At 41.9% G+C, this 26,506-nt stretch overlaps 1 protein-coding gene across 5 annotated transcripts in view; it reads right to left on the reverse strand.

Moving 5' to 3' along the window:
* The window catches only part of CDK5RAP2 (CDK5 regulatory subunit associated protein 2), a 184,289-nt gene that overhangs the window by 25,643 nt on the left and 132,140 nt on the right, over nucleotides 1-26,506 (reverse strand). For all 5 annotated transcript variants that reach the window (XM_009244813.4, XM_054520540.2, XM_002820156.6 and 2 more), the window contains 6 exons: nucleotides 25,472-25,594; nucleotides 21,221-21,794; nucleotides 19,117-19,349; nucleotides 8,042-8,090; nucleotides 5,138-5,310; nucleotides 507-626 (listed from right to left, as the gene is read on the reverse strand). In XM_009244813.4, the coding sequence (XP_009243088.4) occupies nucleotides 507-626; nucleotides 5,138-5,310; nucleotides 8,042-8,090; nucleotides 19,117-19,349; nucleotides 21,221-21,794; nucleotides 25,472-25,594 (1,272 nt within the window). The remainder of the gene's footprint in view (nucleotides 1-506; nucleotides 627-5,137; nucleotides 5,311-8,041; nucleotides 8,091-19,116; nucleotides 19,350-21,220; nucleotides 21,795-25,471; nucleotides 25,595-26,506) is intronic.

Below are 26,506 nucleotides of genomic sequence, written 5' to 3' on the forward strand. Positions count from 1 at the left end.
TACAGAAGAAAAACAAGAAAAAAGTGGAGAAGAAGGAAGGGAAAACAGGGTTAATGGGTAAAGAATGGAGTTTTTAATTTTTGAAGCACGTGAATGTCTTACCTATGCTGGCGGGGGGAAGGGGCGTGGAATATTTTTAAGTTCTTCATGGACGATCACTCTATTCGGAGCTAACTGTGTTTATGCAGGAATATGTGTGATCTTTAGACTGGCATGTGAAATTTACCAGATTGCTAAAATGCTGATATTTTTATAATCCATTATAGATGAAAAGACAATATATTGCTTTGTTTTATCTTAAAATTCCTATCTATTTCTCTCCAGCTTCCAAAGTTAAATGAGATGCCAGTCACAATTCAGGATGCCAGAGGCTGGCAGACTTCTCCAAGGTGGAGAAATGAACATTTATCAAGCACCTGCTTTGTACACAGATGCTTACTCAGGCAAATGCATCACAGTGAAGCACTCACAGACATGTACAGTCCTCTAGGAAGGTCTTTCCTTACCTTGATCAAATTCAGATCCTTGCCGTTCCAACTGTTTCCGTAGCTTCTCATTTGTTTTAATAGATTCTTCTAAACGCTTTCTCAAAGTTCGAATTTCCTGTATGTGTTCCATCAGTAAGTCTACAGGAAGGAAGCCATTTTTAATTTAAAGTCTGAACCCCCAACAAATTGAATAATTTATGGATTATGCAGGGATCCTGAAATTCCAAACAGTATTGGATGTATTAAGATGGTTAGCAACTGGCAATTCTTTCCTAGGCATGGGGAGGGTGAGCTATTTCCCACAGCCCACAGACACACTTCTGTAATGATTCTCTACAGCCCTCCATGAGGAAGATATTTTACATCACATAGAAAAAATTATATTCCATAAAATTTTAATGCTAACTCTAATGTAGCCTTTTATTCTTCTAAATATCAAATATTAATTTAAAATCTTCCTTATGGCGAAACTAACAGATCACTTTCAAGTCTGCTTGAATTGCCTGAGAGTTGATTAAACTACCTTCATAATGAATCCAGATATTTTCGAGACTAATTTTTTGAAAGGAATATGTTATCCATTTATCATTTACTAATTTAAGACTTACATAAAGCAAAACAATGCTAGTGAGAATGGTAATAAGAAAAGTGATCTCAAGAGAACATCTTATTAGCATGAGTATAAATGTGTATGACCTTTTGGGGCTACTTCTATAATTAGCCTTAGAAAAGTTATTTTCCAATGTCTTTTACCAAATAATTCAACTCTTAGCACTCTATTTAAAGAGACCACCAGAGATGCCGACAAGCATTTGCCAGAATGGAGGAAAAGGTTCACCTTAGCACTGGATGTAACCATAAGAACTGAAGTAACTCCAAATGTAACTGTAGTACATTCATGATGATGCAGTATTACATAGCTATTAAAATTATGTTATGAAGACTATATATATCATAAAAAATATATCATACTAAATCTTAGATTCAAGATTGATAACATAATCACAACTTATAGAAAAAAAAATTAAGTTTCTCCCATACACTCACTCAACAATCAACACAGAAGACTTCTGTGACCAAATGTGAGGGTTTTTTCCCCCACAGACTAAGCAAACAGTTCTGCAGCAGACACCGGCCAGGTGTCCTCTAATTCAGTTGGACCTGAAGATAGCATCAGATCCACAGGTTGAGGCTCAGTCCCAAGACTGCCCCCTCCAACAACTTCTGATGCCAATCACAAGCCCCCAATTGTTTCACCCGTGCCTCTGACCAACTGACTAAAAATTCAGTTCCCTCACCCACCTCCTGGGGTTGGATTAATTTGCTAGACCAGCTCAAAAACTCAGGGAAACATTTGCTTATGTTTACTGGTTCATTACGAAGGATACTGCCAGGAAGACTAAATATATACTTCACAATATCACAGAACACTACTTAAAAATTTGTACAGACAAGGAAAGACACAAATATCTGAAAGAAGGAAATATATCTAAATATTAATAGCAGTTGCCTTTAGGTGGCAGATTTTAGATTTTTCAAAAATTCTATATTACATTTTAACATAATACTTAATAATACATAACATTTTAAATTTTCCAAAATGAGCATGTATTTGCTCAGCCTCTGCCACATCTCACTTTAACAAAGAAAGAAGAAAGCACAATTCCAATCCAGGGGTAGGTTTCTAGAGTCAGTGTTTAAAGCATCAACACATTAAGTATCCAAAGGCAAAACTAATGTCTTTAATTTATCAATTAGGGTATACTCAGTATATCTTAGTAATGTTTGTTTTAAAACATTACACTAATGTTATGACCCAGTTTTAATTCCTCCAAAATGACTTTCATTTAAAAGTAGCACAATGTTACAGATCTTTTCCTAATTAAATAGTAATTTTACCATGAATTTGAATGTTTATGAGATGACTTAATTCCCAGACCTTCAGCTATCTCCTGCTAATGCCAGAAGTGTGGCAAGTAATTTGGTGGAATGTCGTAGCTCTCGCTGCAGCACAGCACGGAAGGACTCTTGTCTGCAAAAAGCTACTGGCACCCACGGCACTGCATCTCCACGCTCCTTAAACTCCTGGCACCCACGGCACTGCATCTCCCCACTCCTTAAACTCCTGGCGCCCACGGCACTGCACCTCTGCGCCCCTTAAACTCTAGGTGCCCAGGCATTGCACCTCCGCGCTCCTTAAACTCCAGGCGCCCACAGCATTGCACCTCCGCACTCCTTAAACATCTGGCACCCGTGGCACTGTACCTCCTTGCTCCTGCCTTGGTGCCCTGCAAATCTTCTTCCAGCAGCTAGTCAGGTCGGAGTCAGTCAGGAACTTTTCTGTTTGACTGCAACCTTCCTTGCTGGTTTATCCAAGTCACACACTCATGACTGTGAGAAGGGGCCATAAATGCTTAGCAGCAATCGAAACATGCCATCTTCCACTGAGTCTTTGGCCAGGAGGCGGAATCATCACTTGGGCTTAAGGAAACATTCCCAGTTGAACTGGACACCACTTATTAATTATGCAGCCAAACTGAAGAGAAGGAAACACTATACTAGCCTTTACAAAATGGGAGAAAAATCTCTCTCTCTTAGAATAATGCCCTTTTGACAAATGCTAATTTTTTAAATACGTAAATCCAATAAGCAACCACAAAAAAAAGTGTGTATCTCTTGCCTAGCAGTTCCAATTTATAGAATCTGTATTAAGAAAAGTCCCCAAATAAGGGAAAAGCTTCATGTTCACAGATATCCCCTGCAACATTGTTTACAATTGTGAAATCTGGAAATGACTTAAATGTTCAGCGACAGGGGAACAGAAGGAAAACTGCAATTCAGCCACTCAATGGACTATTCTAAAGCCACTAAAAATGATGTTATGTAACAACGTGTCGGAAAGCTTATGACAGAACGTTAAGTGAGAAAAATACTAAATTATCTCTCTACCAAATCATAAATATGACAAAAGACAAAAGAAAAACTAGATGCAGAGAGCAAAAGGCTGAAGACACACCAAAAAAGATGATGGTGGGCTTACTGGGATGACTCCAGGGAGCACTGCCCCAGTTCAGGTAACCCACTAAGAGGGCATCATAAGCCCAAGGTCATGGGTCCACAGAGGAGTAAGAAATAGAAGAAATGCCTAAAAGATTCTACATTAGAAACAGAACAAGGTTGGGGTGGTGGACAGGGTGAAGGGTGGAAAAAGAGGGGCAGCCAAGAGGGAGCAGAGGGAACTGCCTAGTGAAAAGAATAGGGATCTCAAGAGTTCCCGTTTAAATAATTTGGGTTGCTGCATTGTAAACACCACTTTCCTTCTGGTTCCTCAATCAAGTCTGCACAAAGTCCTCGTGGGAGTGGTCTCTGGGGATTCTTGGCAAGTCACTGAGTTACACACTGAATGGATACAATACAGAAGAAGTGGCACTAGGGACAGGGAAACAATTCGTGGTGTGACCTAAATTTGGGAAAGGCAGAATGCAGAGCCGGAAATGACCAAGAAAAACCAAGTACTCAGAAACTCACAAAAACTGCAGAGAGATACAGCCAGAAATCCAAAGAAACTAGGGCTAGATGACGCTGCTGGAGGACCCCAGCTGATACCTCAGTTATGCCAACAATGCGGACTTCACACCCTAGGTATGTCTTCTGTCTTCAAACTGGGCTCCTCTGAGTCCTGAGTGTCCTCAAGAAGACTCAGAGGCCACCACGGGACAAAGGCACCACACTTACTTCTTTTACACACTGCATGGGGCCGCTGTGAAAATTTTCACCTGCTAACTCAGTCCATGGTCGGAGGCAGAGCAAAGGTGTTATGGACTGAATGCTTGTGTCTCCAAAATTCCTATGTTGAAGCTCTAAGTCCAATATAATGGTATTAGGAAGTGGGGGCTTTGGGAGATGGTAGGACCATGAGGGTAGAGCCCTCACAGTGAGATCAGTGCCCTCATAAAACAGACCCCAGCTCTCTCGCCTTCCTTCTTGCATGTGAGGATACAACCAGAAAATGGGAATCCGCAACCTGGAAGAAGGACCTCACCATGCTGGCTGTACCCTGATCTTGGACTTCCTAGCCTTTAGAACTGTAAGAAATAAATTTCTGCTGTTTATAAGTCACCCATTCTATGGCGTTCTGTTACAACAATCCAAATAGACTAAGACAAAAGGCCTGACCCAACGGGCCATGGGTCACACTAAAGGAAAACAAAGTAGATTCCTACAATCACAAATGTTGTATTTCTATAAAAATATCAGAACAGGGGGCTAGATACTCTTGGGAAACTCAAAGCAGAAGAGTCTCTGAATTGACCCTGCCTTAGGATGAGTTTGAAAGAAACAATAGGAAATTAACCAAATCTGCACTGACATACAAGTTCAATGACACACAGCCTGCAGGAAATGGCAAGTCACATATTAAGTCGTCATTTAAACAATAAAAATGACTTTTCCCCAATCACCAACACTTTCAACAACCATAGCTTTCTCTAGTGATAAATGATACTCTGAATGACCAGCACTGGCCCTAATAGGATCTCCTTTCATCAGAGAAATATTCAAATGTCACCACACTCTGCTTACTAAGGTAAGATGGCAAATTATTGTTTTAATCAGGCCATGTTTAAAACGCTTAATGAGGCTTAGCTTACCTTGAGAAAAATTGTTCACCATAACTGAAGTCTTCTCTGTCTCATTATCTTGCTTCTGGTCTTGTGAGAAGAAGGACTTTTCAGACGTTTCATAATCAGAGAGCGCATGAGAGGCTGAAGGCTCAGGAGATTCGGGTAGAAGATGTTGGTAGGTTAAGTTGTCTTCCTCAATCCTTAACCATTGAGATTGAAAGATAAATCATGTCCCATGCTAAAATCCCAAGCCAGGACTATGACTTACGAATACTTAAGATTACTTTACTCTTAGTAACTCCCCCATGTTTGCAACTTCAGTCAGACCTTTTATTTCCCTACAGCATTAAGCAATGACACTCTAAAAGCAAGACAGGCTCAGTGTGCTTGAGTTTGGAGCCAACAAGGGGAAGCAGGGGATTGTGCCTGCGCCACAGCCTTGCTTACAAGGGAGGGACCCAAGAGGACTTGGGTCAACGGCAGCTGTTTACCAAATAACCTCTCTATACCATGCATTTGAGATTTTAGTTGGGCCTCACAGAAACCCTTTGCGGTAGGGATTACTATCCTCATTTAGAGTGGGGGAACTGGGGCTCATCATAAACTGGCCCACTGTCTCACGGCTTGGTCAGAGGCACAGTTTAGATTTCAACCAGGCCTGCCTGGCTCCAAGGCCCCAGGAGAATGTGAGAGCCCAGCCCAAAACCGTGAGATGGCCTATGGATTAAAAAACCTCAAAACCCTCATGGTTCCCAAGCAGGTTTCAATGTCGTTATTCTAGCAATCATCTGGTTATTAACCTGTATTTCCCAAGGACCACCTAAGCCATGAGAAAAAAAAAACCAAATACTGTGAAAAGCCCACATGAATCTCCATTAGAGATAAACTCCTTAATTGATGCTCTTTTTTTCTCCCACATTTTCCTATTACTTCTTGTCAACAGCCACAGTCTCATTATTCATGAGCTCAGACAACAGCAAAGACTCCAAGGCTGCAATGCATTCATTAACAGGTAAACACCTGATGCAACTTTGCCCAGTGTGATGGATGCACAGGCTTGCTGCTGGCTTGCAGAAGTGCAGCATGGGCCAAGGGCACCCACTTAATTGACTTAGAAGTGGCCCGTGTTAAACTACAGTTGAGAGAGGCAAAACAGAAGGAAAAAAACAAATCTGTCAGAAATGAAAAGGAGCGGCACATTGGTTGAGGAGGCTAAAGAGGTTCCATCCCTCACTCCAACTCCTTCTGCAAGCAACCCCAGCAGTCTTCCTAAATGGCAAATGTGATCATGTCTAGTCCCAGCTTACCTTCCTTCGAAGACTCCCTACACTTCCTATAGAATAGCATTTGGACTTTTAACACATTTGAGGACCAGCCCAACAAGACCCAGCATGCCTCTCCAGCTTTGACCCTCTATGTGCCAGCTACATGCTCAAAGGAACCGTTGTCTCCTTTGCCTCAGGCTTGGACACTCTCCTGACAGCCCCCAGCCCCTTCGACTCTTACCCTTTAGATCTCAGCTAAGAATGGTCCCACTCTGGGAAGCCTTCCTTGCCTTCTCTAAAGCATGCCAGTGGGATGTGATCTATTATTATAAGAATGGAAGTGGAGGATTGAACTGGGAGGGATCTTTGACAATACTGCAGTGGGAGAAGAGTATTTCTTTTAAATTTGCAAAAGCCCTGATTAAAACGTCCTCCTGTGAGCTGTGATACCTCTCTGCCTACTCGCTCTAATGATGCAAGTGCCCTTCGTGATGCCAATAAAATCTACAAGTCTGCACCCTAGACTGGTATCTATTTCATTCCCAGAAGCCCAAAGGACCACATCTTTAAAGAAGAGGAAAGTACACAGCAACATTAATAGCATTCAGAATCTTTAACGACTAAATAAAGGAGGGCAAGACCTTGGCATTTTCAGTTGGCCATAGACACAAGCTAAGAAATTATACAATTCATTTATTCCATGAATATTTTCTGATCTCTAACTACATGCCAGCAACTTGGAGCTGGAGCAGGTAGAGATATTCAAGACATAGGCTTTGCCCTCAAAAGACAATGTGGAATAACACGAAGAGGACATGCATTGGATGGAGTGTGACAGAAGTTCAAATCCTAGCTCTGCCTCATAATGGCAAATATGCAACTCTGACCCACAGCTTCCTCATCCTAAAATAGTTACTTCAAACTTTATATGGTGAGAACTAGTAAATGTGAAATGCCTACAACAGCAGCTGACACATACCAATACCTAGTGAACACTAGCTAGCTCCTTTCCTCTTCCAAGGAATTCTGGGAATAGAAAGATAAATGTAGAAAGCATTACAATACCATGTGGTAAATGCTGTAAGGTAATTATGTCCAAGTGCTACAGCAAGAATCACTGACGCTGGGATGTGGTGGAGACGGAGGGTATTGGGGAGAACCAGGTTCATTTACATTTGAATGGACTCTGAACAATGATTTTCTAACTTCAAGAGGAAGAAGGCAGAGTGCACAGCTGTGGTGTGGAGAATAATACAAAGCCAAATAGGACTAAAACATGGGGTACATCAGGGGAAGGGAAGCGAGGAGAACGGGCAGGGGAGAAGAGAATTGGGGTCAGAATGAGAAGGGCCTCAAATGCCAGGCTAAGGAGTCTGGAGTTTATCTTGCAGCTATCTGGGAGCCAACAAATGAATATGTCATCTGGTTCAAATCACCTGATAGAGATGACACAAGTAACCTGAAATGAATGAATGAAAGCAACAGGACATATGGCATGAGCTCTTGGTTTTGTATGGCCATTGTCAGTTCCATAGATGTTTATACCTTATTTACAAGAAGCAGGAAACAAACAGAATGGGAAGGAGCCAAAATATTTTAAAAGCTGGCAGGTAAATCAGACCTAGAAAGTCCTAGAAAGTCTTCTTAACAAATGTTACACACTCACCTCTCCATCAGTTCATTCTGGGTGTTCATTTCCACTCCAACTGATTTTCCTGGAAGCAGAAATAACATCAAGAAAGGAGGAGAAAAAAATGTTTTTAAGTGTTCCCTAATAATTTCCTGCTCATACATTTACAGAAGCACTATTCCACTTGTTTAAACACTCTATAACAATCCTGGATATTTAAAGTAGGATTACCAAGAGTACAATTCAGACTATAGACTTCTCCTTTATCACTGCATTGACACTAGTTCTAGGTGACAGCACTGAATCTAAAAAGCAATCACAAGGTATTGCTGGTGCAGGTTTCTTTTTCTTTCTCTCAAACTCTGATACTAACAGAATATATGCTCATTACAGAAAATGGGTAACAGAATCAAAAAAACATCAATATCCTGGCACTCCCACAGCCAAGTTACTGGATTTCTTTCCATTCTTTTTTTCATGCATTTTGGCATGGAAGATACCATATTACAACATAATTTTTTCACTTAGTATATTATTATTATAGCCATTTCTCTTACTAAATTTGCTTCCGAAACATCATTTTTAATGCCTGCACTAATATTCCACTGTAGGCATGCATTACCACAATTTTGCCAGTTCTCTATTTAACACTTAGGTCATTTCCAAATTTTCACTTTTACAAACAAATAAAATAAGCATCTCTGTGCATACAGCTTTATCTGCATTTTAACTATTTCCTTAGGAAGGGTCTCAGAAGTAGGATTAAAACTAGGGAAAGGAGTACATGAGTACAGTTAAAAAACCCACTGTCTACAGCAGGGGAAATGATTTTTAAAAATGACAAAAGAAAACAAAATAAAGCTCAGAATGTAGCTGGGCAAAAGATGCTCTGCTCTCTTCCTGCATGTCATCATTTGCTGTTTGAAAGGAAGCACATGAGCCTAGATTTCAAAGAGACTAACAACTTTATTTTAAAAATACTTCAGAACCCTGGAAATTGCAGGCTGGGATGAGCTCTTTGAAGAAACTGATGCGTGGCTAAAGAAAAAAACAAACTCTTCTATAGTTGTACTTGAAAAATGAGACTATAATTAAACTGCACCCACACATGCAATTTTCAAAACTATTCCTAAAAGGAAAAGTTCTCAAACACCACAGTATAGAGGAAAAGATCACTGAATCCTTGCACATTTGCTTTAAGTCTAGAAGTTTCCACCTACAAACTCACACGGCTGGCTGCTATGGCCATCCAGGTTCCCTATCACCCACCAGGCCAGCCACCTGGGCACCAAGAGTCAGTGCAACATGCTAAGTGGTAGAAAGTCACCTACCACGGCAGGGCACTGTCACCATCAGAAATGAGTCACACAGGCCTGAGTGACCAGGCACCAGGGCCTGAGTATGGCTCCCTAATATCTACTATCTCCTTCAGGCCTCACAGTGATCCTATGAGCACAGTGTTAGTACCTCTGTTTTAAAGCAAAGAAGTGGAAATACAGGAGGTTTAATGTTTCAACTCTCCCTTTGTCTGATCACACTCTCCCTTACTTTACTACATTTTATAGTTAAGCAAGAGAGATGGAGATATCCTTATAGCTACTTCAATCACAAACCTATGCCTCTTGGTTACATCCTGGCCAAAAATGGCATGATATTTTGGCTTCTTGAAAGGTAGATAGAGGTTGACAGGCCTTCATCAGTGGATGCTCTCAAGACTCCACATTTCTGTCCTCTACAATTCTCTTCAAGGGGGAAATCCACACCTGACTGAGTCAGATTTAAAGACTTTTACTGGAAGAACCAGCTTGTAAGACCATCCCTAATGGACAGGGACAACTGTGTGTTAAAAGAACAGCTTAGTCAACATTTTTCATCTCATACCTGCACTGGGCTGCTTACCAACATTCAGCAGATAAGACTGACCCTACAGACCCTGAGAATGGACCATCAGTGCCAGCCCAGCCTTCCAAAAAGCTTAGGACTTACTCAGGTACTAGCCAGGCAAACAAAGTAACATGATATTCTGCTTCACATTCTAACAGTTTGGTTTTTTTTGTTTGTTTGTTTTTTTGAAATGGAGTCTTGCTCTGTTGCCCAGGCTGGAGTACAGTGACACAATCTCAACTTACTGCAACCTGTGCCTCCTGGGTTCAAGCAATTCTCATGCCTCAGCCTCATGAGGAGCTGGGACTACAGGCACACACCACCACGCCCAGCTAATTTTTTTGTATTTTTAGTAGAGACGGGGTTTCAACGTGCTGGCCAGGCTCGTCTTGAATTCCTGGCCTCAACCTCCCAAAGCACTAGGATTACAGGTGTGAGCCACTGCTCCTGGCCACATTCACATTGTTCTTTAGTTGTATATCTTCCTCAAGAACTTCACAGGGTGGGGACCCTTGGTTTGGGGCAGGCTTTAAGCATTCCAGGTCTCCAGATCTTAGACCCATCAAAAACCTCACCTCCATTCCTAACCAAACCCATGACCACACCAGGATGTGCCCTGATGCCACCAGCAGCATGAGTTTCCCCTTCAAATAACAGACCCTCGAGGAGCTTGCAACAACTCAACAACTGTAATCCACCTGTTCCCCTATTATTATAACAGAATTCTTTAAAACCAAGTGACAAATAGTTACTGTAGCATTCACAGGGAGATCACAACAACTAATGCATTGAATTTCTTGGTGGAAACTGCCCTCACACAGGTAACAGGGTACCATCTGTCTGGCTATTCAAAAGCTTAGGCTGCATGTCATGAAGATGCTGCTCCCATCTCTCAGGCAAATCTTGTTGCTATGCCTAACAGCTGTGTAGTGTGAGGCAATAGGAGGACTTCATCTTTTCAAATAAAAAACATCTAGTTATCTCATGCAAGAGAAGACTATTATGCCAGACAAACTTATAACTGGTTGACCCAACTTCAGTTTCCTCTCTGCACTGATCCATTCTGTACAGTGCTTAAGAAGCCTCTTTTGAAACAGTAGTTCCCAGCTCAAAATCCATCAGTCCTACAGAGTTAACTTCAAATCCCACAGCCTGGCATCTCCTACATGACCCAGATGTTTCTTCCTTTCCACTTCTCTAGTAATTGGTAGAAACTAATTCTGTTTTAATATTTACAGTGCTCCACCCAGGTTCTTGTGCCAGACACTGAGGATACAGAGATGAATGAGGAGCCACCCTATCATCAGTGAGTTCACCTGAGTGGAAAGGGTGGACCCAAAAGACAACTGCACTACAGTGCTGTGATAAGGGGCTGCAACGGATGCTGTGGGAAGACACACAGAGGAGACAAACAGAATCTGGCCTGGACCATCAAGGAACATTTAGGGGAGGTGGCAGTGGAGCCTTATCTTTGATGGAGGGAAGAACTGCTTTAGAAAGGTGAGAAGACACTAAGGGGCTCTGGGGAGGGCAGTTCCAGGGATTCTTAGGAGGAAAAACCCTCCATTTTCTCCGAAAGCCTGGATCACTCTGTTAACCATGACATGCGTGCCCCATTATTATTGTTGTCACTGTAAGCCAAAAAGTATCTGAGACAGATCTCAACCAGTTTTGAAGTTTATTTTGCCAAGGTTATGGATCATGACATGTGACACAGCCCCAGGAGGTCCTGAGAACATGTGCCCAAGGTGATTGGGTTACAGCTTGGTTTTATATGTTTTAGGGAGACATAAGATATCAATCAACATATGTGAGGTATACACTGGTCTGGTCTGGAAAGGCAGGACAACTCAAAGTGGGTGGCGGGCTTCCAGGTCATAGGTGGATTCAAACATTTTTCTGATTGGCACTTGGTTGAAAGAGTTATTATCTAAAGACCTGGAATTAATAGAAAGGAGTGTCTGAGTTAAGGTAAGGGGTTATGGAGACCAAGGTTTTTCTTATGTGGATGAAGTCCCAGAGGTGGCCATCCTCAGAGGCAAATGTTTCCTATTCAGATCCTTAAAAGGTGCTGGACTCTCAGCCAATCTCTTCAGGATCAGAAAAAGACCTGGAAAGGGAAGGGGATTCTCTATAGAATGTAAGTGTTCCCTATAAGAGACAGCATTTCAGGGCCATTTCAAAACATGTCAAAGAAATATATTTTGGGGTAAAATACTTTGACTTCTTTCAGAGTCCTGCTATCTGTCATGTGATGCTATAATGGAGTCAGGTTAGAATTTGGTTTCTTATTGCTACAGAGTCTGTTCGGTCAGCCTAATAGATCTCTATTTTAATGTTAATACTGGTCAGCTGTGTGCCAACTCCAAAGGGAGGAGAGTATAATGAGGCATGTCTGACCGCCCCCCACTTTCCCATCACGGTCTGAACTAGTTTTTCAGGTTTTGTTGGGTTCCTTAGCTGAGGGAATGGTCCACTCAGCCAGCTGTAGGATTTACAGTTTTAATTTTGGTTGACGTATCTTCCTGACCTCCCCCTACTTGTCAAGGCATGACACCCTTCAAATCAGGAGTGTCTATTGGGTTTTTTGTTTGCCCAGAAATTTAAAAATGAAAGAAATCAGGGGTGTCCAATCTTTTGGCTTCCCTGGGCCACACTGTGTCTTGGACCACACATAAAATACACTAACAGTAGCCAATGAGCTTAAAAAACAAAAAAATCCATAATGTTTTAAGAAAGTTTACGAATTTCCATTGTGCCACATTCAATGCCGTCCTGGGCTGCATGCAGCCCGTGGGCCACAGGTTGGACAAGCTTAAATAATGTCATTTCATCCTCACAAACATCTCTATAAGACAGGTACTGCTCTTCCCCATAGAGGAAATCTGGCCCTTCAAAGGATAAATGACCCACAAAGCTGGGATCTGAACTTCAGTCTGTCTGACTCCAAAGGTCTTGTTCTTTCTAACCCAACACCCTTGTGACAGCCTCTATCACAAACTCAGATGTGAACATCAAGTGCAAGCTATAAACAAACCAGGGGTGGGAGGGGGTGGAAAGAATAAATTTTGCTTCCACTTCAGGTGAACAAAGAAAGTTTCCTGGAGGATAGGCAGAATTTCTCTAATTTCTCTAAGTGGAAAGGGAGTAGAAGTCTCACAGAAAAAAATAATGGTTTGAACGGAATCATGGAAGAGGGGAAATGCAAGGCCTGGCGCACAGAAATGTTTGACCAGTGCGTCTCATTTGATAGGAGTGTGAAAAGCACGATATCATGGTGGTTAGGAGGGTAGACTGTGAAAGTGAACTACATGGACTCAAATTCAGACTCTGTCACTTCCTGTCTGACTTAGACCAAGTGAATGAACCTCTCTGTTCCTCACTTGTTAATAAATGAGGATAATAAATAATACTTCCTCTTAGGCTTAGAACAATGCCTGGTATATTGCAAGCACCCAATAAAGATCAGTCTTTCTCACTTCCTCATTGTTTCTCCTTCAACTTCTTCATTAACGTCATCATCATCAGAGGGTGGTGAGCTGGCAAAGGCCCCTGGCAAAGGCCCCCTCCAGACTGTGGAAGGCCTTGAGAAGAAACCAATGTTTCAGGTTCACTTCTGTCAGCAGAGAACTAAGGCAAAGGATTCCAGGAGCTATCTTTGTTCATGTGGTGAGCTCACTGATCAAACGGTCTTCTTTGTACCTTTCCCAGCGTCAAACACAGCTTACTCAAAAATACCTGCAGACAAAATACCACCTGCCTTATTCATACAACTGCTCCTGGGAGGCACCAAGAACAAGGATACAGTGGAAACTCTGGCTGCAACACCAGTTCCTGATCTATTTTGATCCCAGCCCTCTTGGGAATCTAAGTTATAGACCCTCACCCCAGAAAAATGCACATACTCACAAAATCTTGCAGGTTTCCAGATCCCCAGTGGAATCCCTAGTTTAATAGAGCCAAAGGACAGTCCCCTTATAAGCATTAAGAAACCACACTACCGTCCTACTTCTTGGAGCCTACCAACCAAACATTATTAAAGAAATAGCAAGGATACGCACAAAGATTCCAATACAGTGTTCTTTATAATAGCCCCAAAATGGCAACAATCTGAATGTTCATCTAATGGGGAATGATTAAATAAATTATGGCACATTTATACAAAAGAATGCCCTGCAGCCACTAAAACTTACAATGTATATTTATTATCTATAACTGAACAAAGGGAGAGGATGCAAACAGTCCCATTTCCATAAAAAATACACATATGAATAAAAAAGGTCTGGGCATATATACTCCAGGGTATTCACGCTTTGTTGTGTGATGCAATTATAGGAGTATTTGCTTATCTTTTATTCCACAGTAAATATGTATTGCTTTGTATTAATTTTTTTAAAGGCCATATTTAAATTTTTAAGAACTCATGCTATGCGAATGCCTCAAATATAAAACTGTTTTATGATAAGCTTGTTTAATAATTCAAGAGCCAGACCCCTTATATGAATCCAAGAAAGAGCTACCTCTGTGTTACATTTTAGTCCCTAAGAAAAGGAGCTGTGGTGAAGTTTCTGGGACTTTTATGCTTTTTGTAGGAGAAAATCAAGTTCTATGTTTGTGTTATCTGCTAAGCCTAAAATGCTTCGTCTGCCTGCAGAACCCACAAAGAATAAGTAGGCTCTCCTTGGGCGTGTCAAGGTAAGTAACTAAAAATAAACCAAAGGGAGTGGCTGGACGAAGGAAGGAGGGCAGCTGGTGCCAGAGGCACCCTCTCTCAGCTCTCCACTTCCTAGGGCCTAGAGTGAGAGCCTTCAAGAAGAGGCTGACAGAAAATGACTTGGGCCTGGAAGATATGGCTTTATCATGAGGACCCAGATATTTCTCCACTAATAAAATGAAAACTAGCTTATTTAGAATACCCTTAGCTAGAAGGAAGTAGGTTTTTATAAAGCTGGGAAAAGTCAGGTACTCCTATATACCCTGGTCCTCAAAAGTCCTGGGAACTGGTATTAGCAAAACCAGTCTACAGCAGGTCTAAGCTGCTGGGCCCTTTGCAAAAGCTGGGGGAAAACATTCACTAGGCCCAGATGGGTAAACTATCCCATGTTCTATCCTGGAATTAAATGAACTATGTGGGCCATCACAAACCATCTATTTCGTACATATGAAGACAAGAGGAACAGAGTCAAATCCTGGTTCCACCAAGTCAGCTGTGACTTTGAACAACAAACTCTTATCTGTTAAGTCTAAGTTCCTCACCTGAAAAACAAGCTGTTCTGAGGATTAAGCCCCAACTCACAAAGTACAAATACTAATAAGCACTCAGTACATAAGAACCATGCACCCAGCATTGAGCCAAGCAAGGCTTCACATCCATAATTTAATTCTTACAAAGACTCCACCAATTGGGTATTAGAATGCTAAGTTTACAGGTGAAAAAAGAAACTGAGGCAAGGAACTAAGTACATTTCCCAAGGTACACAGCTTACAAGTGGGAAACCAGAGCTCTAATCTGGCCAGCCCAGCTCCAATGACTGCATTCTTCACTACTAGGCCCATTTATTTAAATATATAAGGTTATATCTCTATGTCTCAGTTCATCATCTATAAAACTGAACTAATACATTGTGCTTCCAAGGTCATTGTGAAGTTTAAATCAAATAACCTATATGATACCAACTATAATACAAGTAGCTCTAGTAGGAAAAGTTTTTTGTCCAGAGACCTGATTTAAAATCCCAGCTCTGCCATTCACTCCACAAATGGTCACAGATGAGTTGCTTACTCTCACTGGGCCACACTCTCCACAGCTGTAACACTGGATTCACTGACTCACTCATTTATTTATTCATTCTCTCAAAATATGTGTTGCGTGTCCACCATACACCAAACGTTATCTATATCCTAGCACTACAGCAACAAACACAACAGACAAGATCCATGCACCCTTGTAGGGCTTAGATTCTACAGGGAAGGCAGAATAATAAACATATAACATGCAAGATGGTTAAGATGGTTATGGGTAGTAAACACATGACATGCGAGATGGTTGTGGGTAGAACCAAGGAAAATAACGCAGGGTAAGGGAAAAAGGGAATGTCAGTGATAGGCTGGGGTGCCTTGCTATTTCATAAAGAGCTGTCAAAGAGCACCTCGCTAATATGATGACATTGGAGACAAGGCCTGAAGGGATCAGGGACACCAGAGAGAAGAGAAAGTGCAAAGCCCCTGAAGGAGGAGCTGGCCTGGGCATGCTAGAAAAACTGCAGGGTCAGTAGCTGGGGAGGGGAAGCAGGAGAGGGTGGGGCAGCAGAAGTAAGGAGAGAGTATGGCCAGGGCGATGCTACACGGCTTTGCAGGCCCTTATCTGGACTTTTACACTGAATGAAAAGGAAAGGCTTTGATTTGGGGGCAGAGATGGGACATGATCTAACTTATATTTTAAAAGATCACTGATTACTGTGTGGAAAATGCACTACAGTGAGACAAGGATGGAAGCCCAGAGGCCAAACAGGAGAGGCCTGCAGCATCCAGGTGAGATAAGAGAGGCAAGCTGAAGCGGTGGCAGCAATAATTGGTCGTGAGGACTGGTCAGGGATGGAAGACATGCAGAAGGCAGAGCTACACAGAGGCAGCCAGGGAGAGAGAGGAGAACTGAACTCTCGGTGGCATCGTCTGGAAGCCAAGTGAGCCAAGGAGGGAGGGATCAACATGTCAAATACTGCTGCAGTCTGAGCAAGATGAAGACTGAAAACTGATCCTTGGATTTGGCAAAGTGGAAGTTGTTAGTGTCAGGCAAACTGTTTCAGTGGAGGGGTTGAGATAACTCAGAGTCCAGTCCCAATGGGTTTAAGAGAGAAAGGGAACTGGGAAGCAATACTAATGGAGATAAAGGAAAAGGACAAAAATAATGACTTCACAGAGCAATTTAAAAGGATACAGTTTTGACTCTGGAATCATATTAATGTTATACGTATTCAAAAAATTAAATCAATAAAAATAGGGTAAAAAACTCTAAAATTGAATACAAATAAAAACAAATGAATCTAATTGTGTACAGCTGTACAACAGCTGTACAAAGAATGAAACCAAACAACTTCTAAATTCAAGAACATACTATAATATATTTTTAGCCTAAAAACAAAGAGAACTACTTTAATAAACAAATCTTGAACTCTTCCAGTGGGTTTGTTTTTCACAGTGGAAAGGGTGGAGTAATTCTGGAACTATGTGCATATATTACAGAACTGAGCAAATCAGCAGATATGGTGATGTTGTCAGAGCCAGGGTTCTTACTGTTGGAGAAGGGAAGTAAAAATGTGGAAGCAGGAAAAACAGGAAAGAACCCAGTGAGTCTGGACTGGAATTAAAGGCACCATTGTGAAGTAATGATTTTTTTAAAAAACAAATTACACATTTACACACACACACACACACACACACACACAGCCTGCTAAAGGGCCTAGACACAATGATACCCTCGGAGCAATGAACACACCTACCGCCAAATCTTGGTGGTTAAATATCATTCCTCACTAAAAGGAATCAAGGCTCTTGGAGAAATGGCTCATTCAGGGCAGGAGCAGTACAGGATGAGCATGGAAAATCTATTTTGTCCCAGAAAGTAAGGAAGTACTCCCAAAAAGATGGAGACATGTCAAAAGAAACTGCCACTTACCAAATCTGGGACAATATAATATGAATGTCAGAATGGATAATAGTCCATTGAATAAAATAAGAATCTTTAAGCCCACGCTGATCATAAACAAACAAGAAATATATTAATAAAAGGAATTTAATAGAGAATGCATCCTTCTAGTACATGCCACCTAACATAAATGAAGAAGGAATGTGATTAAAAAATGTTAGTGTTAGAAAAAAACTGTCATAGGAACATTTGACTCAGACAAGAATCATCAATATACGGTAAAACTCATGGTAGAAGTTTGAAGAGGAAGAGAATACTTACAGAGTAACAAAGTATCTTCTACAAATTACTCATTCATTACACAGGTTAATATAATTTACACTGGAGAAAACTGACAGACATTACCTTAAGGAAGTGATCAAAGTTAATATCACCAAAAATGGGATTAATATTGTGTGCCTCCTTAAGAAAATACCATAAGAACAAAATAATCTCTTATGTAGCATTCCTGCCAAAACTGCATAGCCAATCTAATCTAACCAATCTAATCTAATCATGAATTGAGTCTTGCAGAAAGAACAGATAATCCCAAAGTGAGGGGCCAGCCTGAACTATTGAAGTATGTTCACATCATGAAAAGAAGAAAGGGTGAGGAACTCCGGATTAAAGGAGACGAGAGACACATGACAACTAAATGTAATGTGGAAACTGGATCCCGGATCAGGATCAGGATCCAGAATAAACTGTCATAAAAGACATTATTGAATTAATTATAAAAATTCAAATATAGGCTGTATATTAGGTAATAGTATATTAGACAACACTATTTCTGATTGTGATAACAATACCATGGTTATGCACGAGAATGTCCTTGGTCTGAGGAACTACACCCTGAATTATCTAGGGAGAAACGAACATCATAGCATCAATCCACTCTCATAGGGCTCAGAAAGACAATAATAGAGTGCGTGTGTGTACAGACAGGGAAAGATAAAACAAATGTGGCAAATGCTAACAACAGATGAAGCTGGGTGCACAGTAAATGGGAGTTCTTTGCTGTAGTCTCAAAAAAAAATTATTTTAAAAATTTTACCTAGCACATAGCAAAGGTTTCTTTCATCCTTCCTCTGGCCATCCTTAACTCTTCGATATACTTTTTAACTGACAAAAATTTTGCTTGGTTGACTGGATTTTTTGCTTGCCAACATTTAAAACACACCAGTTTTCACAAAAAAAAAAAATCCCATCTTTTCTGGAAAACGTGTAAGATGCAAGAACTGGCAACCATGTGGCCACTGCTGAATGAGAGGCAGTGCCTTCTGGCTGGCTTCACTCATGTACCTCGCCAGCCCGGCCCCTGAGGCATCTAAACTGGACTCCTGGTTTGTAACAGTGCCGACCACAAGCCATGTGGAAGTGGTCACTGGGAGGAAGCAGCAGCCAGTGTGGTTCTGCTGTCACCTCATCAAGGCAGAGGGGTGAAAGATAAGTAAGGCCAAGGAGTTAGCTCCTCCTGTGCCCCTCCAAGAAGTCCTGGGTCAATTACTGATGTCTTAGGACTCGCGTACCTCACCCTACCTACCGTTGAGAAATAGCTTTTCCAATTTCTCCAGCAGCTCAGCACATTGATTCAGCTGTTCCTGGAAACCCTCGGCCACGCAGTAATCCACATCACTGGCCTGCAGCAACTCCTCAAATGCCTTAATCATGGTGTTCATGTGTTGACGGGAGATGACACAGATGCCACGGCCATCCTTAATCTGCTGCCGTTGAAGGGAGAGCTCCCTGGCTTGGGACTGAACTAATGAATCGTATCTGATAAAAGAGGGGAAAGAAAATACTTGGACCATTTTAGAATTGAATTTTTGTGACCTTAACACTAATTGGAAAAATGACAGAGTACAATTTTTAAAAGCCTGCAGCTGTACAAGTATATATACTTTTAGAAAAATTGAAACTGTACAAGGTCACCTCTTCTTTGATTTCACACAGCCAACAAATGCTGGAACAAAGATTCTTCTGCAACATTTTTAACCTTATAAAGCCCCCAATTAAAGTACAGATTGGCAAGGACTCAGGCAAACAATTAGTTTCCATACAATCTTCAAAAATACTATTCTGAATTGTAGAAACAAGTGCCCCAAGGGTCAGAGGATCTACCAAAAATTCTCATGAAGTGTGATAAAGAAAGTGCACTGCGAAGAAAAAAAGACAGGACTCTCTCCTCCCGAACAAAACATCACTGAATCATGATTATGATGCTAACCACCATTTACTGAGGGTTTACGACCTGTCAGTAACTGAATTCAGTGCTTTATATGTTATCTAATCCTCTCAGTCTTCCAACAAATGTATAAATGTCCCCTTTTACAGAAGAAGAAACTGATTGCAAAGCTAATTAAGTGGTAAAGATTTTGGATTCAAACACAATTCTCACTTTGAAGATCATTATGCAATATTACCTTCTTACCGTCATGTGCCATCTTTTCCTACGTGAGCCCATAAAAGAAAGGCACTGAGAAGTACACAGGTTAAGGGAAATGTGACTCATGTAAACTGGCCACAATAACCTTGCTACAGAGAGTAGCTTGGCAAAGATGCTGACACTTCAGTTCAACATAATTTTCTCCTTCCTGGAAATGACAACACTACATGGGCTGGCAGTCACCTTCAACATAGACTGTGCACATGCAGATTCCATGATACCAGCATTAAAGGTGGGGGCCAGTATCATGTGAGTACTGGAATAACATCGGTAAACATGGGTAACTCATGAGTAACATGAGTAAACATGGGTACTGGAGTGGGATAATGTGGGCTTGAACCCTGGCAATGGCTCTGACCAGCTCTGTGAATGTTCTCTGCCAAGTCACTGCAGCTACTTTGAGGTTCAGTTTCCTTACCTATAATAACTAGTTTAGGAATACCTCCTTCTCAGGTGATTTTAAGGATTAGATAAGAAAAGTGCCTAACCAGGGGCCTGAGACAACAGCCTTCCAATAATTACAAGCTACCTTCAATCTCACTGCTTGGGAAGTCTTGAAAAATTCATCCTGGCTCCTGACAATTCAGAACAATGTGTTTGACTCAAATTAGTGACAAATGAAGGTCAGCTTTACAAATGATCCCATTTTTGCCATATCTCATGAAGCAAAACTGTATATATCTATGCCCATAAAGCACTATCTTCATGACCTAAGAATTCTCTTTCAACACAAGTTTATTTCTCTAAGATGACCTTAAAGGGTAAAGATATGGAAAATATTTATATTCCTCCTACCTTGCCTAGACATCAGTTTTAGTTTCACAGCACAGCAAAAGCCAGTAACAGAGTCCAGGAGTACACACTGCAGTTCAGCAAACGCTCTATCACTCACCAAGTGACTGGTATGAAACCTTTACCCTGAGCCCCCAACTTGAGGAGGGCGAAATCTGCCCTGCAGATTTCCAGAGGACCCAAGACTCGTAACTGACGTTCACATGTGTGGTCGCTGTTCCTCTTCTTTGTGGCCTCACCTCTCACTTCTCCACAGGACCTGGCTGCCTGAACCCCACCATCAAGCCTTCCCCAGAACACACTCTACCCATCACAGAGCAGCGTTCTCTTTTAGCTCGTGGGCTCCCACCTAGTGGCAATACTGGGGGACTACAGGCTTAAATGGGGAGACAGCAGAGGTGGAATGTACCTGGAAGGTGAGAGATCTCTGAACTTATTCTGCAGATTATGGATCTCACTGAAAAGTTGCATGTTCAAATTCTGCTCCTTCTGCAGCTCGTATTCCTGTTCCTCCAGCTGCTGTTTGAGGTTCTCCAGCATCCTGCCGTCAATCATCTCTGGGGCCAGTGGACGGAGGATTTTCATGTGTTTCACGTATCGCACTTGGTGCAAACTTGAAAAGGTCATTTCTTCCTCATCAGAACCACTCTTGGGCTTGCTCAAGCCATCCTGGGCCCCTTCTGTCCCACACAAAACTGTAATAATGGCCTCACTGCACTGGGAGTGCTTTTGAAGCTGAAATATGAAATTCTGGTAGCCTTCCAGCTCAGTTTCCAAGTCATGGATTTTCTGTTTTAAGTATTCTGTCTCATTTGAGGTATTAATGCTCTCTGACTGATCAGTCCCCATCACACTGACTTTAGCAGAAGGCTGACTCTTGGAACTCAGGTAAGTAGCTACTGAAGTTGGGCTCAGAACATCTTCAGGATTTTCTTTGCATGATGGCAAGCTGGCAAGGTCATCAGGTGGGCAAATCTCAGAGTCTGAAAATCAAATACATTTATGTCAGTATCTCTTTTACTAAAATCCAACCCCTCTCTCCTTCCTCACAGCCATAGCCAAGCCAAGACCACTGCAGTGACCTAACAAGCCTTCCTCAAAAAGGCCCTAGTATTTCCTAACACACTTCCCTCTAAAAGCCTCCAGTCTTTCCTAACAAGCCTCCCTCAAAAAGCCCTAGTCTTTCCCTCTTACCCCTCAGTTGTCCTCTTCCTCAGAGTGACTGTTCTAAAAAGTAATTTTAACCATGATAAACCCACACACACCCCCCCTAAAATTCGTCGACATTCCCAGTATCTACATGAGACCTTCCATGATCTAGTTCCAGGCAACCTTTCCAGGAATATCTCTGGCACCACTCTGGAGATTTCCTACAAAATTAACCATGATTCCCTGCACACAGCGTGCTGTGTCATGCCTCCATGCTTTTGCATGGGCCGTGCCCTCTGCCTGGAACATCCTCAGCCCTCTATTCTACTCCTACCTAATGAACTCTTTCCATACCCAGATCTAATTTTCCTTCCTCTGCAAGCCCACTGCCAAACTATGCAAAAGTCAGAACTCGCTGTGGTTCTGTAGCACCTTATGCATATTACTCAAGACAAATATACTATGTGCTGGGTGCTAAAGTAAAAATTATAAGTGGCTTATTTATTGATTCACATAGCAATTCGTTATCTGAATGCTGCTCTCCCTCACCAGACTGCACGTTTCTTCACAGCAGAGATGTGGCCTTTCATTTTCACATTCTCGGCGTCTAGTACAGAACCTAACCCAGACCAGAAGTCAGTGCCAGTGTGAGAAATATTGAGAGATTCTGTGAAGCAACAGTAAAGAGTGGTAATTCTGAATATCCACAACACGTGACAGTCTTCTCATTTCCATGTCTAACGGCTTCCAGGAGATGCCCTGACATCCCCTTTAGTGAGGTGTTTCACTCACTCACAACACTGCCAGGAAATATTTCCTTATAGCTAGCAATACCTAAACCCTTAGAGATGCAGTCAAACTTGTTTGAGAAGTGGAGTGGTACAGCAAAAAGAATATGAGGTTTGAAGGCCGCACAGCCTGAGGCAAGTGACTTTACTATCCAAGAGCCTCAGTTTCCCCTGTGTCTAAAATGTGGAAAGAGATGTCTCATATGGTTGTAGTGCGGCTTCAAGCTCAGGCCTGACTCCAGAGCTTCTGTTCTTAACCACTATGCCACACTGCTGGCTGCCCAAGGAAAGTCCTGTTCTATATAGAGAGCTGTCTGAATACTTAAGGGGCAGCGGAATGTAGTAGAAAAACCTGTCTTCGAAATTCAACAGATATGGTTTCAAACTCTGGCTCTGTCACATAGGCAAGTTACTTGACCTCTCTGAGGTTTAGTAGCTTTATCTGTAAAATGGAAAGAACATCACTGTGAAAAGTTGTGTGTATGTGTTTGTTTTTAGGGATTATATGGAACAAAATCTGCAAAAAGAAAAAAAAAAAGGCTAGCACAGTATCTGGCACATAGTAGTGAAGGAATCCAAGTAACACAAACATCCTCTAACCATTCCAAGATAGGAGGAGATGCCCTTCACCAGAGGCGTGCATGTGAAGGCCAGCCTGGAAAAATGCTACAAAAGCAACAACGTGGGTTGGACTGGGTGACCTAGGAGATCTCTCAGAAAGAAATTCACACACAAATCCTCGTCAGACTGCATGTCCCAATTTCTGGTTCTGCAATGCGCTCCTTGTGACTTGAGGTACACTCTTATCTCTGTTCATGACGCAAATACCATAAAGTATGGCATTTCATTTCAGAAAGCAGCTGCTACCTGACCTAAAGGAAGCATTCCTAATACAGTATTTTTATTATACACAATGTTATGATAACTAGTCAATAAGAGCCTTGAGGGTGGAGACCGTGTCATCCATGCCTGTTTCTCCAGTATCTGGCACAGGGTCTGCGACAGAGAATGTACTCAGCAAGTATTTCTGGCTGAACAAGAAAAAGAAAGGGGAACTGGGGAGGGAGATATCTCTCCATAAGGCTTTTTTTCCAGTGAATCACCCTCCAAGACAAGAAAATATCTTTGCTGTAATAACCTCATGATAATAGAATTTGGCCTGTACTTCATGGCAAGAAGCGTGTTCACTCATGGAAATAAAGATTAGTTCCCAGGACTTTCCTTAAGTAATTATGAGGCATCACTAGTATCCCCATTTTACAGAAGAGGAGGTTGAGGCTTAGGGAGCTTAAGAATTTGCTTAGGGTTCAGGGTAGGTAAGCAGTAGAGCCCTTCCTCAAAGCCTGGCAGTCTGCCTCTAACACTCTGAATGCTGCTTCCCGAAGTAACACTCCTGCAATCGAATCTCCTGTACCGTGGTGCATGAGCAAAGAGAGAGAGAGTTCTTAACCCTCAATGTGAAGGCCAAGATGCCTGTAAAATCCTTTATTCACATCCCAAGTATCTGTCAAGGGCCTTGTGAAAAAGAAACAGCAATGAAGATGTCACACGCAGCACCCAGCCTCAGCTGCGCAACAATTAAAAGGTGGAAGTTCAGGCAGATGTGACTCATGTACAAAGTTCTGGAAGCACATTCAGAAAAATGAAAGACATTCAGTAATGAAGGGAAGTACTGACAGGGAAAGGGAAGCTGTCAATTAGTTAAGAAGTCTGTATTAATAACTATCAAGAAGAAATCAAAAGATGTCCCCAAGACCATTTATGAATATTTGCATTATAAGAAATACTATAGTTCTACAACTTTCCACAACTCAGCTAAGGGGGAATTTATTGCCTGGTAGAGTAGCTTTCTCCTCAAAGCCCAGAACGCACAGAAGCATGTGATCATGTATTCACTGCAGTGACTCTGGACCTTGCAAAAGTATACAACAGTGTATATACCACAACTCAGTATTTTTCCAGAGACTGGTGTCCCCATGGCCATCCCATGACAAATTTAAGATTCTTGAGGACAATTTCTAACAGAGTGAATTAGATCTGGATTAATAGTGATTTTTTTTTTTAATGAAGGGGGAAAAATATCTAACATAAAAAGAATGTAGGCATTTGTTCATTCTGGTTGAATGAGAACATGAGTATTTGTTATATTATCTTTTGTGCTTATGTATGCTTCTAATACTTCATAATTTTAAAAAGAAAGGAATACAACTTGCCTGTGCCCTCACCCATATCTCTACACCTTTTCCACTGATCTGCCTGGCAAACCCCACAAACCCAGTCTCAGCCTCAGGCTCTCCTCTGACCCACTCCTCCCGGGCACACGGACCAACACCGAGCACACCTCAGCAACAGGCAGCCCCGCGCTGAATACTGACAGGCTGTTGCGATGGTTGTCTCCTCCGAACTGTGGGGTCCCTAAGAGCAGGCTGTGTCTTTTCATGTTGAACCACCAGAACCCAGCCCACTGCCTGGTAGAGAAGCATGCTGACGCATGGACGAGTGGGTTCTGATATCCTACTGTACCTTGACTCTTCTCCTACTTACCAGCTGGGTGACCCTGGGTCAATTATTTCTTAAAACCTCAGCTTCCCATGTGTTAGACTGGAATGATAATAATGCCCTGAGAGGGCTGCTATGGGCTTAGTAATAATTTTTAGATAAAACATCCAAATGGTGCCTGGCACATGGAAGCTGTTCAATACACACAGGGGTTGAATTCTGACCGATCTCGTAGCTTGTTTGCTGATCACTGTCCATTTCCTTGTCTCTCCAGACAGAAGATGTGGTTTTAATTCCTTTCTGCTCTCCTGGGCTGTCCTGGTAGGCTGGTCCCACAGGGGGCTGAGCTACAGGCAATCACAAAGAGAAAGAAAAATAAATAAAACCGTAAGACCTGAAACTTAAGCAACTGAGAAGAACACAAAGATACAACAGGGAAAATAAAAACACTGGGGAGGCAAAATGCAATTTATAAGATAAAATTAATCTATCGAGCTGCCATAACAGGACATAAAAAGCATAAATATACTGCAGCTTGTCTGAAATGGTTTAAGTCCAGGTTCTCAAAAAGCTGAGTGAGAAAATGAATTCTATCCATTCGTGCCCATTTTTTCTCAAGAAGACAGAGGCCCTAGGGTCTCCTGGGCAACTGTTTGAGGTAGCACCTGGATTTGAGGCACCCTGGTGTCTCAGTAAAAAATAAAAACAGTATTGAGTGCAAATGGCAAGCTAGGAGCCAGCATGGTGGCTCATGCCTATAATCCCAGCACTTCGGGAGGCCGAGGCAGGGGGGCCACTTGAGGCCAGGAGTTCAAGACCAGCCTGGGCAATATAGCAAGACCCCTATCTCTACAAAATATAAAAAATTTAAATTTGAATTTAAAAAAATGGCAAGCTATGGGCAAAGTGCCAGGACCTCTGTTGAGCTGAGTTACCTTTGCCATAAAATCTTTCCTCCATGAAGGTCCCCACAACCCTGTATTGATTTAGTTCACTGCCACCTCCCCCAGCCCGCACCAGACGGGGAGTTCTCAGAAGGCAGAGACTGTATCTGATTTATTTCTCTCCTACCCCCAGTGCATGAGGCTGGAAACATAGCAGGTGCTCAGGGAATGTTCACTGAATGAATGAAAAGATGCCTGGATGATGGTTGAATGGATTAGAAGAAGGCAGATAAGGAGGTGGTAAGGGAAGAGCAATTCTGCCAAAGGTCTTCTTATCTGGAAACCTCAACTATGGTAAACCCAAAAGAAAACCTA

This window comes from Pongo abelii, chromosome 13, assembly GCF_028885655.2.
Source record: "Pongo abelii isolate AG06213 chromosome 13, NHGRI_mPonAbe1-v2.0_pri, whole genome shotgun sequence".
NCBI classification, from domain to species: Eukaryota; Metazoa; Chordata; class Mammalia; order Primates; family Hominidae; genus Pongo; species Pongo abelii.